Source organism: Pristiophorus japonicus, chromosome 9, assembly GCF_044704955.1.
Source record: "Pristiophorus japonicus isolate sPriJap1 chromosome 9, sPriJap1.hap1, whole genome shotgun sequence".
NCBI lineage: Eukaryota > Metazoa > Chordata > Chondrichthyes > Pristiophoridae > Pristiophorus > Pristiophorus japonicus.
In genome coordinates this window covers 90,248,266-90,266,212 of record NC_091985.1, presented here as the reverse complement: position 1 = coordinate 90,266,212, position 17,947 = coordinate 90,248,266, and the positions used below count along the sequence as shown (strand labels likewise).

General features: G+C 42.6%; 1 protein-coding gene across 1 annotated transcript in view; it reads right to left on the bottom strand.

The window, feature by feature from the left end:
• Nucleotides 1-17,947, bottom strand: part of LOC139272644 (uncharacterized protein C2orf73-like) — a 74,107-nt gene that overhangs the window by 35,818 nt on the left and 20,342 nt on the right. The window contains exons 2-3 of the mRNA XM_070888720.1: nt 10,572-10,740; nt 3,125-3,284 (exon numbers count right to left, since the gene is read on the bottom strand). Coding sequence (XP_070744821.1) covers nt 3,125-3,284; nt 10,572-10,740 — 329 coding nt within the window. The remainder of the gene's footprint in view (nt 1-3,124; nt 3,285-10,571; nt 10,741-17,947) is intronic.

The following is a 17,947-nucleotide window of genomic DNA, read 5'->3' as shown; positions in this document are numbered from 1 at the left end:
TCCCATTAGCCTGTCCAGCACAACCTCCCCAGTGATAGTGATTGTCTCAAGGTCCTCCCTTCCCACATTCCTGTGACCAGCAATTTTTGGCATGGTTTTTGTGTCTTCCACTGTGAAGACCGTAGCAAAATAATTGTTTAAGGTCTGTCATTTCCACATTTCCCATTATTAAATCCCCCTTTTCATCTTCTAAGGGACCAACATTTACTTTAGTCACTTTTCCGTTTTATATATCTGTAAAAGCTTTTACTATCTGTTTTTATGCTTTGCGCAAGTTTACCTTCGTAATCTATCTTTCCTTTCTCTATTGCTTTTTTAGTCATTCTTTGCTATTGTTTAAATTTTTCCCAATCTTCTAGTTTCCCACTAACCTTGGCCACCTTATACGCATTGGTCTTTAATTTGATACTCTCCTTTATTTCCTTGGTTATCCACGGCTGGTTATCCCTTCTCTTATCGCCCTTCTTGTTCACTGGAATATATTTTTGTTGCGCACTATGAAAGAGCTCCTTAAAAGTCCTCCACTGTTCCTCAATTGTGCCACCGTTTAGTCTGTGTTTCCAGTCTACTTTAGCCAACTCTGCCCTCATCCCACTGTAGTCCCCTTTGTTTAAGCATAGTACGCTCGTTTCTGACACAACTTACTCACCCTCAATCTGTATTACAAATTCAACCATACTGTGATCACTCATTCCGAGAGGATCTTTTACTAGGAGATCGTTTATTTTTCCTGTCTCATTACACAGGACCAGATCTAAGATAGCTTGCTCCCTTGTAGGTTCTGTAACATACTGGTCTAAGAAATAATCCCGTATGCATTCTATGAATGAATATGAAAAAGTAGAAATAGTGCAAGAGTTTATGGATATTCATTAACTTCAATAAGCCTCAGTGTTTGATATCAGTTTGAATTTGTAAGTTAGAAACATTCCCTGAATGATTAGTATCTCAAACTATCAAATCGAGGAACTGGTTAGAGATGGACTAACCTAGCCAAAAGGAACTGAAGGGGTTTTGTTCAAACTCTAAGTGCTGAATGCTAGCATATATAATGTAATTTTGAATTTTAGTTATATTTTTCATTTTAAAACACCCAGAAAATATAAAAAATAAGTACATTACAAGATTACTTCCTACCATCAACTAAGAAGTGAGAAACAGTTTGGGACTTGGGGATGAAATGAATGCAACAGACACTCACCTTCCCAAAAAGATCCTCCATTCATAGTCAGAAATTATTATTGTTGTCTAGCGGAGTTCAAATGTGAATCACTGGCAATTACTTATGAGATCACAATTGAAGAACCATGGCAGCTAAGGGTGTTCAAGGAATGCAGGTTTTGGCAAATCCGACATTAATTGCTGTTAATGTAACTTTGTGCAAATAACCAGATTGATAAACCAGACATAATAAAAGCAAAAATGGCTTGTATTTATATAGTGCCAAAAAGACTTGTATTTATATAATTCCTTTCACAACCTCAGGAAGTCCCAAATGCTTTACAGTCAATTAACTACTTTTTAAACTGTAGTCACTGGTGTAATGTAGGAAACACACTGGTACTCTCATAATAAAAGGATGAAACTGAGTACTGTGTACAATGAGCAAGTGTGACCTTAGCTCCTTTAATAAGACTCCAGAGTGCAGGTACCTCATGGATGACCTGCTTATATACTGTGCTCCCAAGGGATGCTGGGATCCCTTGGGACTCCAACGGGTGGGCCCTCTGGTGGTCAGGCATCATGCAGGTTACAAAAGGTTTAAATACATAACATGCACCAGGACACTGGGAAGAACTCACTTTCATCAAAATAGTACCATGGAATCTTTTACGTCCACCTGAGGGCAGACGAAGCATTGGTTTAGCATCTCATCCAAAAGATGGCACCTCCGACAGTGCAACTTACCCCCAGTCCTGTATTGGAGTATCAGCCTAGATTTAGTGTTCAAGTCGCTGGAGTGGAACTCACAATCTTATGACTCAGAGGTGAGTGCTACCACTGAACACGGCTGACATTATTTCATACATCCATAACAAAAATATCTATTTATAAATAAAATGCTGAAATTTATTACATATTCTGGAAATCTGGAATAAAAACTGGAAATGTACAGCATTTCGTTCAGAATCGAAGAGACAAAAAAACTTGAGGTATCAGAGGAGGTGACCCTGCAACCCACCCCTATCAGAATAGTACTATCTTTTCTGATGAAAGGATAATGTTTAGAATGTAACCCATTAATAACTTTCAGATTCTTCCTAGATAAATCCCTTCAGCTCTTACTGGCATGTGAAGGAAGCTATGGTTTTAAATAATGTACCTCTTTCAAAATATCCAGCAATATGTAAAAGAACTATTTTGTGATAAAATCAGAGGGTTTATTTTAAATAACTGAATGACCAGAGCCTACAGAACTAGGATATAGTAGGAGTAGGCTATACAGCCCCTCGAGCCTGCTCCGCCATTCAATAACATGGCTGAACTTCTAAAATCAACTCCACTTTCCCACACTTTCTCCATATCCTGATTCCCTTAGCGGCCCCCCAAAAATTAACCTATTATGTATTTCAGATTCTCGCTTGATTGATCCTAAATGAAAAGATATATTGAAAACTAAAGATTTGGAGTCTAAAGAGTTAAAAATATAAAACTGAACACCCTGGTGGGGCTTACATTATGGTTCAGTGCCAGAAACAAAGAGCTTTGTGCTGAAACAATACTGCATGAATCATTGAACTCAGAAAGGACCTTCCTGAAATAAGAGATCAAATGTTTTGTGGTTTAGAAACGGAATTGTTTGTGTATTTAAAATGTTCAAGTCTGTGGTTACTTTATATTTCACTGTTAAAAATGAACTGCACCATCTTCAATAGTCAGATTTAAAGTGATATTACACCCCCATTCTATATTTTCCATACCAACTACATTGGAACAGTGACTATACTTCAAAAAGTATTTCATTGATTGTAAAGCACGATGGGATGTCCGGTGGTCGTGAAAGGCGCTATATCAATGCAAGTCTTTCTTTTCTTTCTGATCAACATAGATAATTAATTTCCTATGGCATATTTATCAGACTTTGAATAAGTAGTACAATCTTTCCACTAAGACGCCTGCTTACCTATGCCTGAACAAGGATATTTGTTTGGATTACATCCATGTCTTGTTTGTGGATGAGGTTTAGAGGTGAAGTTCTGGAAATCATGCCTTTGGGTGCTTTCCAAGCTGTAAGTTGGTACGTGCTGCGTCAGAAATGGTGATTCATGTGTCATCCACTGAAACTGTTAAACAATAACAAAACAGTGGACAAAAGGCCTTGTAAAATAATGTTCATCTTTATTCTCCTTCCTTACAGCGCTCCTAGAATGTATACTGCGTAATTTTCCTGTATTCCATCTGATGATTTGCTTATTCAGGAATGTAAGCACGCCAGGAAATAGGATAGGAACAATTAAGCTGTTTCCCATTTTTCTCTCAATTGTAGATAGTAAAATTTTGATCCAAAGTTGTAATATAAAATGTGTAACTTATTGGTTTGGTCTCGTCATCATGCTTTCTCTGTGCTTTTCCTGTTTGCTTGCATTTCTGTTTTCTTCGCTTCAGAAGTAAGACTATAAGAAATGTTTGGCAATGAGAAAAACAAATTGGATTCACCCGTCGTACATTAACTTTATCATGAGATCTAATTGAATTTTAAATAACCTCAATGTTTTGATTTCTGTTGTCTTGCGTTGTGAATTATTCAAATATTCATCACTCAAAGAATTTTTCTTTATTAACTTAACACTCATTTCTATTATGTCCTTTGATCAGAAAAAGAAAGAGAAAAAGACACCGTCGTGTAAAAATGGGATTGAGCCGAGCAAACTGGCGGCTCTGGTCCGGACTCAGACATCTGTTCCCCCTCCTGAATGTTTGTTCAAGAACAGCAGCAGCTGAGCCCAGGCCTTCCTTCGCTGAGAAAGGAGAGGGGCGGCGGTCACTGAACGCAGGTTCCTTGGCTCAATCTCTCTAGGTCCGCTATATATTGTCCCCCTTCCAATGCCACGTTGCGTGGGTCGTTGTTCCCTCTCCCCAAGGCTAATTAGGGCAATTGCTCTTCGATTTACCCCCTCGCTCCCTGAATCCTCTCTCTGCCATATGTCCAATGACTTCCACGTGTATACTTCGGGTCCGTTTCAGATTTGAATGTGTCCTATTTTTTTTTAATTCTCGCGGTCGCAATTGTCAATCAAATGAAGAAGGGGCAAGGAAATAGTTGGTAGCTGCAAGGAAGAAAGGAGCTACTGGGGTGAAACAGTGAGTCGCTGTCTTTGTTGAGGAAGAAGAGCGGAATATGCCAACATTACAAAATGATTAAGATTGACACTTACCAGCAAAACTGAAACAGTTTGCAAACTCACTTAAATATTCTGCACTGCATAATTCCGCCACCCCCGACCCCACCACCATTTTCTTCTGCTGCCTTCAAGGTGTTGACTCACTATAGTATAGTTACAGGGGTGCAGACTGCCCTTTGGCACCCAATCTCATTTATTCTTCACCTGCAAGGCTACACATTGACTGTTACCAGTCTTGTTCTACCAAGAAGGGCATCACGGACAGATCTGAATCTTTTACACCCAATGTTAGCCTCCAGCCACGATTTCAACCTTCCAGGATTGTCCTGGTGTCACCAAGAATAAAACATGAATCTGGACAAAGCTGCGAACAATGTAGAAGAAAAATCATACGGGCTTTAAAAAAAGTTTTTCTTCAGTTTCATTGTACACTTATTAGTTATTAAAATATTGGAGATGGGGAAAAAAAAGACTTTGACTGATAAGCAGAGAATCGGGACCGGTTGCTGTGTCGGAAACAGTAGGTGAAGGAGTTGGGGTTGCGGGGGAAAGAGGGAGACGGAGGGGGGGGGGGGGGGCTCATGTGGCGGGCGGGAAAGTGAGTGGGATGGGCGTGGAGACCAGTATTTTCTGCAGTGCTACGAGAGCAGCAATAACATGGCGAGTGGAACTGGCGCAGATAGAAATTTTATAAAGAAAAAATGTGTTGTGTTACAGGGGGTCCATGGAATTTTTATAACACGGGAGAAGGCCTCAGAAGCAAAAGGGTTGCGAACCCCCGATCTAGCCCTGTCTTGAGGAAAGGTCAAAACTAGAGCCTTGTGTGTGATTAAGAGTTAATAGTACTTTTTCTCATTTTGATCACAGTGTAAACAGCCAAAATATTGTTCCCATTCTTAAATATTACCTTACTGGAAAATTATCAAAAATATGAAAAACTGCTTTGTGCAACACACAACAGTTGCACAAATGGTTTATTCAGATAGTGCTTCCATTTAGCAGGAGTATATAAAGCAACAAACAACTTTATGCTGCACGGTGTGGCCTCAGTGTAAACTCAAAGTGCATGCAATGTTTAATGCAGAGGACATTGGATAAACAGAGGCAATTAGCAGGATATATTTTAGTATGTTTGATACACATTGTTAAAGCTGACACTGATGTGCACAATTGACAATAACCTGGCAAGGAGTCAGTCCAAGGTTCCAACAACCGGAGGGGCTTGTATGATATTACAAATCTACACCAGTAAAGTTTGAGCAGTTGATGAATACCTGAACCCCCAAGAGGCAGTCACACCCCAGGAACAGAGCGCCAAACAGTTTTGATTCTTTTTATTCAAATCTTCTGCATTTATTTTTTATCCGAGATTTCCCATTTAAGTTTTGCTGATGGTGTTAGTATTTTCTATTTTAGCTCATCATTTTTTCTTTTACTGCTAATGGATACCATTTTGACCAATGAGTTTAGTCATATCGCATTACATGAAAAGAGCATGTTTAAAAAAAAATTAAGCCAGTATTGTAAAATTTACCATCTAACAAGACAACAGTTAGTGGAAAAAAATGTAGCAGCTAATGGATTACAATATTCATGTTATCTGTGTAGCAGTACAGGAAATATCCACCATTTATACAACTACAGGTGCAGCATCAAAAATCCGGAGTTCCGGAATCCAGATGCACCAACCCCAGGGTCCCACCGTTGCCCTTACTTTGGGGCCCCAACACCTTGGCGGTGGGGCCCCGCCCGAACACCTCCTCGCCCTGACCAACCTCCCCCCCCCCCCCCCATTCTTCCCATTTCCCCTACCCCTAGGCCTGACCCTCCCCACATTGGCACCAAGACGTTGTGACTCAATGGGCTGGGTGGTTCGCTCCACCGTGGCAATCAGCCTTGACATGTTCTCATCACGTCAGGCTGAAAGTACCGCAATTTTACCAGCCATGGCCTATATCGATGCTCATCCTAGACAGTCTCACCATGTCTTGGTGTGCGCCTGCCTGTCTTGCAGCATTCCCTTTTTGCTGCAGCAACCTCCGTGGATGCGGCCTAAATCGTAATTTCCTATGGAGTATGGGCAGTCAACCAACTCTCTAGCTTCTCCGCTACAACTGTTGGAGGATGTTCAAGATCAATCCAGGTTGACTGCTAGGTTAAAGGATTGACAGCACTGCAGTCATTTAGCTGAGAGATTTTGTCATTTGTTTAATTTTAAGCAAAGAATTAGTCAATTCACATCTGATAATTGAGACTCAATTTTGCCCAAGCCTGTTTTCTCACATATTGCCATAGTTACGCCCGTTTATCTAGGCCAGAAATATTTTGCCAAAGTTTCCCCAATGTATGATTCACATTTGGCGCCATGCAGCGTGTCCAGTCGCCTTGGGGGGTGGAGCCTGCTGCCTGCACCAAAGAAACGATGCCACACCTGCGCATGCGCAGCAAAAAAAAAAAGAGCGACATTTGAGGGTATTTCAATGGACGCGCATGCACAGTTCAGCTCCGGGTTGGCAATCGGCCATTTTTAAAGATCCAGTTGTGTGAAAACTGCACATTGCTGCGAGAGCATATCGGATCTGCAGCAATACAAGATGCAACGCGGTGCAAGGACCAAGAATTTCTTATAGGATGAAGTGGAAGCACTAGTTACGGTGATTGAGACCAGATGGCAGAAACTGAACAGCAGCAGAGGTCACATAAAAGTTCCACCCAAAGAAAGGAAGAAATACTGGAACCAATTTGCAGAAGATTCTTGCGCAATGGTGACTACCACGAGATCTGGAGGCCAGTGTAAAAAGAGCAGCGGAACCTTGGTCAAGTAGTTAGTGCAAGTAATATTTTCATTTATTCAATGGAATTGCAATTGTAAATGTGACCATCTGTATGTCGCACCCAGCAGAAAGACACCCACTCTAAAAAGTTAAATTTTCATCTTTGCAGAGGAAAGTGGCATATAAAAAAGGGAAAGAACTCGAAGAGGAGGAAGCTTGGCAAATCTGCACCCACTAACACCCTTGGAAGAGAAGGTCACTGCTTTGATGGGTCCTGCCTAGAGAAAAGCAATCAGCATTGCACAAGCTGGGCCCACACTTGAGGGAAGGGGGCAAGTCCTACAAATTCCAGTCTGGCTTTGTTAAATGTCCTAGGGGGGGGGGGGGATTGTTTGCTACTGCTGTTGGGGACAGTGTAAATTAATATGGCAGGGGGATGGGAATCTATACAGGGAGAGAGAGAGGGAAGTAAAACGGGGGCAGAAGCAAAAAGGTAGAAAGGAAATAAGGAAAAGTGGAGGGCAGAGAAATCAAAAGGCAAAAATCAAAATGGGCCACATTACAACATAATTCAAAAAGGACAAAGTGTTAAAAAGAAACAAGCCTGAAGGCTCTGTATCTCAATGCGAGGAGCATTCGTAATAAGATGGATGAATTAACTGCACAGATAGCTGTTAACAGATATGATCTAATTGGGATTATGGCTCCAGGGAGACCAAGGCTGGGAACTCAACATCCAGCGGTATTCAACATTCAGGAAGGATAGACAGAAAGAAAAAGGAGGTGGGGGAGCGTTGCTGGTTAAAGACATTAACACAATAGTAAGGAAGGACATTAGCTTGGATGACGTGGAATCTGTATGGGTAGAGCTACAGAACATCAAAGGGCAGAAAACGCTAGTGGGAGTTGCGTACAGACCACCAAACAGTAGTAGTGAGGTTGGGGATGGCATCAAACAGGAAATTAAGGATGCGTACAATAAAAAAGGTACAGCAGTTATCATGGGTGACTTTAATCTACAGAAAGATTGGGCTAACCAAACTGGTAGCAATACGGTGGAGGAGGATTTCCTGGAGTGTATAAGGGATGGTTTTCTAGACCAATATGTCAAGGAACCAACTAGAGAGCTGGCCATCCTAGACTGGGTGATGTGCAGAGAGGATTAATTAGCAATCTTGTTGTGTGAGGCGCCTTGGAGAAGAGTGACAATATGGTAGAATTCTTCATTAAGATGGAGAGTGATACAGTTAATTCAGATACTAGGGTCCTGAACTTAAAGAAAGGTAACTTCGATGGCATGAGACATGAATTGGCTAGGATAGACTGGTGAATGATATCTAAAGGGTTGACGGTGGATAGGCAATGGCAGACATTTAAAGATCACATGGATGAACTTCAACAATTGTACATCCCTGTCTGGCGTAAAAAATAAAACAGGGAAGGTAGCTCAACCGTGGCTAACGAGGAAAATTAGGAATAGTGTTAAATCCAAGCAAGAGGCATATAAATTGGCCAGAAAAAGCAGCAAACCTGAGGGCTGGGAGAAATTTCGAATTCAGCAGAGGAGGACAAAGGGTTTAATTAGGAGGGGAAAATAGAGTAGGAGTGTAAGCTTGCAGGGAACATAAAAACTGACTGCAAAAGCTTCTAGAGATATGTGAAGAGAAAAAGATTAGTGAAGACAAATGAAGGTCCCTTGCAATCAGAATCAGGTGAATTTATAAATGGGGAACAAAGGAATGGCAGACCAACTGAATAAATACTTGGGTTCTGTCTTCACTAAGGAAGACACAAATAACCTCCCGAAAATACTAGGGGACCTAGGGTCTAGCGAGGAGGAGGAACTGAAGGAAATCCTTATTAGTTAGGAAATTGTGTTAGAGAAATTGATGGGATTGAAGGCTGCTAAATCCCCAGGGCCTGATAGTCTGCATCCCAGAATATTTAAGTGGCCCGAGAAATAGTGGATGCATTGGTGGTCATTTTCCAACATTCTAGAGACTCTGGATCAATTCCTATGGTTTGGAGGGTAGCTAATGTAACCCCACTTTTTTAAAAAAGGAGAGAGAAAACAGGGACTTATAGACTGGTTAGCCTGACATCAGTAGTGGGGAAAATGTTGGAATCAATGATTAAAGATGATAGCATAGATTTATGGAAGGGAAATCATGCTTGACAAATCTTCTAGAATTTTTTGAGGATGTAACTAGTAGAGTGGACAAGGGAGAACCAGTGGATGTGGTGTATTTGGACTTTCAAAACCTTTTGACAAGGTCCCACACAAACAAGATCGGTGTGCAAAATTAAAGCACATGGTATTGGGGGTAATGTATTGATTGACGTGGATAGAGAACTGGTTGGCAGACAGGAAGCAGAGTAGGAATAAAAGGGTCCTTTTCAGAATGGCAGGCAGTGACTAGTGGGGTACTGCAAGGTTCAGTGCTGGGACCCCAGCTATTTACAATATACTTTAATGATTTAGACAAAGGAATTGAATATAATATCTCCAAGTTTGCAGATAACATTAAGCTGTGTGGCAGTGTGAGCTGTGAGGAGGATGCCAAGAGGCTGCAGGGTTACTTGGACAGGTTCGGTGAGTGGTCAAATATGTGGCAGATGCAGTATAATGTAGATAAATGTGAGGTTATCCACTTTGGGGGCAAAAACAGGAAGGCAGATTATCTGAATGGTGACAGATTAGGAAAAGGGGTGGTGCAACGAGACCTGGGTGTCATGGTACATCAGTCATTGAAATTAGGCATGCAGGTACAGCAGGCGGTGAAAGCAGCAAATGGCATGTTGGCCTTCATAGCGAGAGGATGTGAGTATAGGATCAGAGAGGTCTTACTGCAGTTGTACAGGGCCTTGGTGAGGCCACACCTTGAATATTGTGTACAGTTTTGGTCTCCTAATCTGAGGAAGGACATTCTTGCTATTGAAGGAGTGCAGCGAAGATTCACCAGACTGATTCCCGGGATGGCAGAACTGACATATGAGGTGAGACTGGATCGACTGGGCCTGTATTCACTGGAGTTTAAAGAATGAGGGGATCTCCAAAACATAAAATTCTGACGGGTTTAGACAGGTTAGATGCAGTAAGAATGTTCCCGATGTTGGGGAAATCCAGAACCAGGGGACACAGTCTAAGGATAAGGGGTAAGCCATTTAGGACTGAGATGAGGAGAAACTTCTTCACTCGGTGTTGTTAACCTGTGGAATTCCCTACTGCAGAGATTTGTTGATGCCAGTTCATAGGATATATTCAAGAGGCAGTTAGATATGGCCCTTACAGCTAAAGGAATCAAGGGGTACTGAGGTTGAATGATCAGCCATGATCTTATTGAATGGTGATGCAGGCTCAATGGGCCGAATGGCCTACTCCTGCACCTATTTTCTATGTAGCTTCAGTCTCCATAAAGGAGAATGGCTCATTTATATCAACCACTGGACTTACCTGCTTTGACATCGTAGCTTCAGTCTCCATATAGGCGAATGGCTCGTTAATAAATCTTGAATTAGTTCGAATATATCTTGCATAATGTGGTTGAGGTTTATTGCGATTTGGTGATCTTGGACGTTTGCAGTCATCATGGATTTTGTTGAATATTCCTGAAGGGTTTGGGCTGAAACCAGAGAGGCCAAATAAATAGTTATTTAGAAATATTAAACAGCAGCTTTAAGCAGGGCAAACCTCATTATTTATGTATATTTTATAGTATCATATTTTCCCTCCATTTCAAAAGTAATTTATTTTCTCCTGTTTTAATCCTATACATTACGTGCATTCTCCGACAGAGAAGGCAGCCAAATAGCTTGTTGCTAGGCACTTAGTGTCTTGAAGATGGCGATTTTGAAAGCAGGAGACAGTGCTTGAAGATAGCTAAGCATTTGTAATATCAGCTCAAATTGGGGCCAGGAAAGGAAGTTGGGTAATCAGAATGAATGCGATGAAGAGCAGAAGATAGGTCTCAGATGAGATGAGCTTGGAGAGAGAAGTGGGAGATGGGGGAGAAACAAGGGTTTGGGCTAGGATGGGGTTAGGGCTCAGGGCGTGTTTGGCTCAGAGTAATTGGATGGTGGGGAGGGGTGGGGTAAGCAGCAGATATAACTGCATGAACGGCCTCTAATTTGGTGATGATAATCTCGTATGTGTTGGAAGTGTGGTTCAAAATGGCAGGGGTTTGAGGAGGTGATTTGTAATGGACAAACAGAGCCAGCGATTAACTATGTCCTCCAGGATGATGCAGCAGAGGTGTTTATGCAGAGGTGAAGCCAGTTCTGGCTAAATCAATTTTGTGACAGGTACACTCATGTGTTTGCCCCTTGTCTTGAGGGAGTGAAGATGGGGGACCACAGGAATGGGAAATGGTGAAATTTTTGTTGGGGACAAACTTAAAGCTGGAGGTGAGAGTAGTTCAGCAAACCAACATGTATAGCAGTATTGTGGCAAATGGAGTTGACGAAGTTACTTGGGGGAATAGTTTTACACGGGCAGGTACAAAACAAAGTGAGGTTAAAAGGAGGGCAACAGGATGTGTGCACCTTGTTGGTCACCCAGACAATGGGAGTGGAGAGACCATGGGAGATGTTGAGGTCAAGAAGGTGGCTGTGAATACAGGGAGGAGGATTTACATGAAGGGAGAGATTTAGAGAGGACAGCACGGTGTTATTTGAGAAGAAGCAAGATAGCGAAAGTGGCTATTGAAATTGCCAGGATGAAGAGTCTTTCAGTAGAGTTGGAGGAAAGAAAGAAGAGGATACCTCTTATGTATTAATGCTTGGGGGTAACTCAGGGTTCACTGCAGAGACAGTCATTATGTATATTGCTCGGTTACAGGTCAAGACCTCATACGCTTACTGGGGTTCTTCCTGTTGAACTATTGGAGAAATCTTGTTTATCCTGATTTGAATGATCGTGTTGAAAACAGACGTCAGAGTCAGCAATGGCATCATGATTGTGTTGCCATTTCACACTACATCTAGATCAACAATCCGGTTTATATACTGAACTATGGTCAAGGTACAAAGTAGATCGCCGGCACTATTACAGCCAAGGAGGGCAATAATGTTTATTATCGTGCTCAAGAATGGGCAAACATGCAGGAAACACCTTGACCAGGTTAAACTGTGGCACACAGATGAACTGGAACCGAGTGAGGAAGATGCAGTCAGTGACCAACTAACCATTGTTCACTCATCAGAGGACTCTGCTGACATGACTGACTCTGAACCTTCAGTCTCTGATATGGTCATGACCACTCCCATCAGATCGGCTACTCAGCCCTCAGTCTTAACGCACTCAGAACGCTCGCCCAGAGCCAAAGTTGAACTGAGACGATCAACTTGAGGGGAAAGCCCCAGACCGTCTTAATTTGTAAAAAGATTATTGTTAAGATTTAAAAAAGGGGGATATTATGTAATATGCTTGGGGGTCACCAGACAGCGCCGTGGTCGAAGGTCATCGGGCTGTTTGCATGTGGCATGTGCGCTTGGTCACCTGCATATAAGCTGGGTGTCTTTGTCACACAGGCGTTCTCAGGCTGGAATAAAGATGGATCAGGTTGCACCTGAGTGAGTTTACAGTAACCAGACTCTAATCATTACAACCTCAGAAACTCAGCGTGGAGCTAGGTGGCTCAGTAGAGAATGAAGTTTAAAAGAGAGAGAGAGGCAAGGAGGCAAGGTAAGGTGGAGCAGAGCGAGGTATTTGGAAGAGTAGATGGTGTCAGGAAGCAAGGGCAAAAGCCAAGATGTGACCTGTTGATGAGGGTCACTCAACCACTGCACTGGGAATGTGGTACAAAGTATAACCAACTGGAGTGATTTCAGTCAGGAGCAAGGTGTTATCACCTGTGAGACAGGCTTTAGTCATGAATGAGATTATGGATGGAGGGGCTTTGTTCAAGAGGGCACAGACATTCTGGAGGGAAAATGCAAAAAAAAAAATTGCTAATACAATGGGGGCAAAATTGCCCTGCGCCCAATTGGGGGCGGTAACCAGCTGAGGCTGGGACTGTGTCTTGCGCAGAAGTCCCATCCTCACTGCTGAATTGGGCTTACCGCTCCTCAAAGGAAGTGAAGTGCAATCTCGCGCACTCCATTTCCTTTAGGGGCGATTCCCAGGGCATGATTGGGACGAGGAATGAAGTGCTACAACATCTCTCCCCTTCGCTTAAAAGGAGGGTTGCTGCGCACTCTGGAAGGCCTCGGATGGCCTCCACTCGGCCACCAGGGCAGCGTGGGACCGAGCTTGACAAATCTTCTGGAATTTTTTGAGGATGTTTCCAGTAAAGTGGACAAAGGAGAACCAGTTGATGTGGTATATTTGGACTTTCAGAAGGCTTTCGACAAGGTCCCACACAAGAGATTAATGTGCAAAGTTAAAGCACATGGGATTGGGGGTAGTGTGCTGACGTGGATTGAGAACTGGTTGTCAGACAGGAAGCAAAGAGTAGGAGTAAACGGGTACTTTTCAGAATGGCAGGCAGTGACTAGTGGGGTGCCGCAAGGTTCTGTGCTGGGGCCCCAGCTGTTTACATTGTACATTAATGATTTAGACGAGGGGATTAAATGCAGTATCTCCAAATTTGCGGATGACACTAAGTTGGGTGGCAGTGTGAGCTGCGAGGAGGATGCTATTAGGCTGCAGAGTGACTTGGTTAGGTGAGTGGGCAAATGCATGGCAGATGAAGTATAATGTGGATAAATGTGAGGTTATCCACTTTGGTGGTAAAAACAGAGAGACAGACTATTATCTGAATGGTGACAGATTAGGAAAAGGGAAGGTGCAACGAGACCTGGGTGTCATGGTACATCAGTCATTGAAGGTTGGCATGCAGGTACAGCAGGCGGTTAAGAAAGCAAATGGCATGTTGGCCTTCATAGCGAGGGGATTTGAATACAGGGGCAGGGAGGTGTTGCTACAGTTGTACAGGGCCTTGGTGAGGCCACACCTGGAGTATTGTGTACAGTTTTGGTCTCCTAACTTGAGGAAGGACATTCTTGCTATTGAGGGAGTGCAGCGAAGATTCACCAGACTGATTCCCGGGATGGCGGGACTGACCTATCAAGAAAGACTGGATCAGCTGGGCTTGTATTCACTGGAGTTCAGAAGAATGAGAGGGGACCTCATAGAAACGTTTAAAATTCTGACGGGGTTAGACAGGTTAGATGCAGGAAGAATGTTCCCAATGTTGGGGAAGTCCAGAACCAGGGGTCACAGTCTGAGGATAAGGGGTAAGCCATTTAGGACCGAGATGAGGAGAAACTTCTTCACCCAGAGAGTGATGAACCTGTGGAATTCTCTACCACAGAAAGTAGTTGAGGCCAATTCACTAAATATATTCAAAAGGGAGTTAGATGAAGTCCTTACTACTCGGGGGATCAAGGGTTATGGCGAGAAAGCAGGAAGGGGGTACTGAAGTTTCATGTTCAGCCATGAACTCATTGAATGGCGGTGCAGGCTAGAAGGGCTGAATGGCCTGCTCCTGCACCTATTTTCTATGTTTCTATGTTTCTAGCACCCAAAGCGAAGTGCCAGGCTGCACAATGGCAGCTCAGACCACATTTGGGCCGCCATACTGGAGCCGACCCAAAAGTCGACAAACAAGTAAAGATAGCTTGCGGCAGCCTCATGGCCCGCTGGGTAGTTTCCTGTGGGGCAGTAAGGGGTTGGAGTAGGGCAATAAGGGGTCACCACGCACGGCAATGATGTCATTGCCGGTGCAAACTCCTGGCCTCCACCCACCACAGCCTCCAGAGGCGCTAACAGGTCAGTTTAAAAAAAATATATATTTTTTTATATAAAGGGGGCAATTTCACCCCGAATATACTTTCTCCTATGACAGACCAGACTGGCTCAGTTAGTAGTCTTGCATATGAATCAGATGGTTGTGGATCGGTGGTCCATACCAGCTGTTTGAGCTCAGTACGGAGAGACAGCAGTATTACTGGAGGTGCTGTCCTTTGGAGTACATCATACAACAGGCCTGTTCCAATGGTTCAGGTGGATGTTAAAGATTCCGTGCTGCTATTTGAAGACTCAAGAGTTCTCCTAATGTCTTGGCCAATATTCCTTCCCAATCAATATCAGTAAAAACAAATGAACTGGTTATTCATCTTACTGCTATTTGTGAGATCTTTCTGTGCACACTATAGCTACCACATTTTCATGTGTAACAATCATTACAAAATAATGTATTCTGTGCAAAATGCTGTCTCCGAGAGACACAATAATTAGTTAAATAATTATAAGTCTTGTTTTTTCAGTCAATCTGCCTCTAAACTCTTCAAAAGATAGGTAAGAGAGATATGTATTGTGTAATTGTCCCAACTGGTAGAGAGTATGCACTCATCAGACAAACAGAAATCTTAAAACATGGTGATGGATTTCCATTTCTTCCAGGCACCCAGCAGACCAAAGAAAAACTGTCCAATACTTACAATTTCAAAAATCAATACAAAAATCATAAACTAGAGAGGTCTATATTGCAGAAACTGCGAGTGTATGCACTTTCTACCACACAACTATAAAACATCTGCTGCCAGCCGTTAACATTTCATATTGAGATACGTAGCATCTCGATTAAGTACTGGTGGTGAACTGAGGCTGCATTATCTAAATCAATTCTGACTTGGCAGTAGTTGAATCAGGTTGCCGAACGAACTCAGATTCGCAGGGCTGGGGAGAGCTCAGCTCCTGACCATTAAATTTCAAACATCTTAAGGACAGGAGAATTCATGCTTTCAAAATATTTAAAACTCTTTATAAAGAGCAAGAGGATAACTAAAGAAAGAGTAGGGCCTATTAGAGACCAAAAAGGAAGCTTGTGTGAGGAGATGTGGGTATGGTTCTTAATGAATAATTTGTGTCTGTCTTCATAAAAGATAAAAAGAGAGGGATGATGCAGACATAGTTGAGGAGGAATGTGAAATATTAGATGAGATAAATATAATGGACAAGGAAGTATTCAGTGGTTAAGCATCTTTGAAAGTAGGTAAATTGCCAGGCCCAGATGAAATGTATCCCAGGCTGTTAAAAGATGCAAGGGAGCAAATAGTGGAGATTCTGACCATTTTCCAATCCTCTCTGGCTACAGGTGTGATGCCGCAGGACTGGAGGACTGCTAATATACCGTTGTTCAAAAGGGAGAAAGGGATAGACCAGTTACAGGCCAGTCAGCCTAAATTCAGGGGTGGTAAAATTTTTCAAAAAAATTCAGAGGGCCAGTATTGTTATTTAGAAAGGCACAGATCAATCAAGAACAGTCAGCATGGCTGTGTTAAGGGAAGATCATGTCTGATTAACTTGGTTGAATTTTTGGGAGAGGATTGATGAGGGCAATTCATTTGATGTAGTCTACATGGATTTTAGCAAGGCTTTTGACAAGGTCAGACCTGGCACATTGGTCAGAAAAGTAAAAGCCCATGGGATCCAAGGGAAAGTGACATTTTGGATCCAAAATTGGCTCAGTGGCAGGAAGCAAAGGGTAATGGTCGCCAGATGTTTGTGACTGGAAAGCTGTTTCTCATGGGGTTCTGTGGGGCTCAGTCCTGGATCCCTTGCTTTTTGTGATATGCATCAATGATTTAGACTTCAATGTAGGGAGCATGATTAAAAAGTTTGCAGATGATACTATCAATCACACAACCAATTATTGTGAGGAAGAAAACTAGTCTGCAGGAAGATTTCAATGGACTAGTTAGGTGGGCAGAAAAGTGGCAAATGGAATTCAATCTGGAGAAGAAGTGTGAGCATTTGGAGAGGACCAACAAGGCAAGGGAACACACAACAAATGGTAGGATACTGAGAAGAATAGAGGAACAGAGGGACCTTGGAGTGCATGTCCTTGAAGGTAGGACAGGTAGATAAGGTGGTTAAGGCAGCATACGGAATACTTGCCTTTATTAGCTGAGGCATAGAGTACAAGATCAGGGAGGTTATGCTTGAACTATACAAAACACTAGTTAGGGCACAGCTGGGATACTGTGTACAGTTCTGGTCACATTACAGGAAAGAAGTGATAGCACAGGTACAGAGGAGATTTATGAGGATGTTGCCAGGACTGGAAAATTTTAGATTGGATTGGCTGGGGTGGTTTTCTTTGGAACAGGAGGTGGTTGCGGGGAGTGTAGAGGTGTGTAAAATGATTGGGGGCCTAGATAGAGTGGATAGGAAGGATCTATTTCTGAGCAGAACGGTCAATAACCAGGGGGCATAGATTTAAAGTAATTGGTAGAAGGATTAGAGGGGAGAATCTTTTGTACCCAGAGGGTGGTGGGGGTTTGGAACTCTATCTGAAAAGGATGGAAGAGGCAGGAATACTTATCACATTTAAAAAGAACATGAATATGCACTTTAAGTGCTGTAACCTACAAAGCTACAGACTAAGCTGTAAAGTGGGATCAGGCTGGATAGCTCTTTTTTTGGCCGGCAGACACGATGGGTCGAATGGTCTCCTTCTATGCCATAAATTTCTATGGTTCTATGACTCATTGGGCTCAATTTTCCCCAAAGCTGTTTTTTGGTGTACTTGAAGAGTTACGCCTGTTTTTTGGGGACCAGGCCCCAAGTATACTAAAACAAAAATCATCCAAGTTTCCCCCGTTTGAATTCTTCATTTTATTTAATTTAGTTTTGGGGGTGGAGCCCAAGATCTGCGCCAAAAAGATCGGGTTGCCACGGTAACCAGGGACACATTGTGGGCGAGGCTCGAAAGTGAAACATACAGCCAGCTCACAGCAACCTGCACAAGCACATTACAGCAACTTACCAAGCACATTAAATACTGCAGCAACTTACCTCCATTAAATTAGTAGTGTAATGACAGA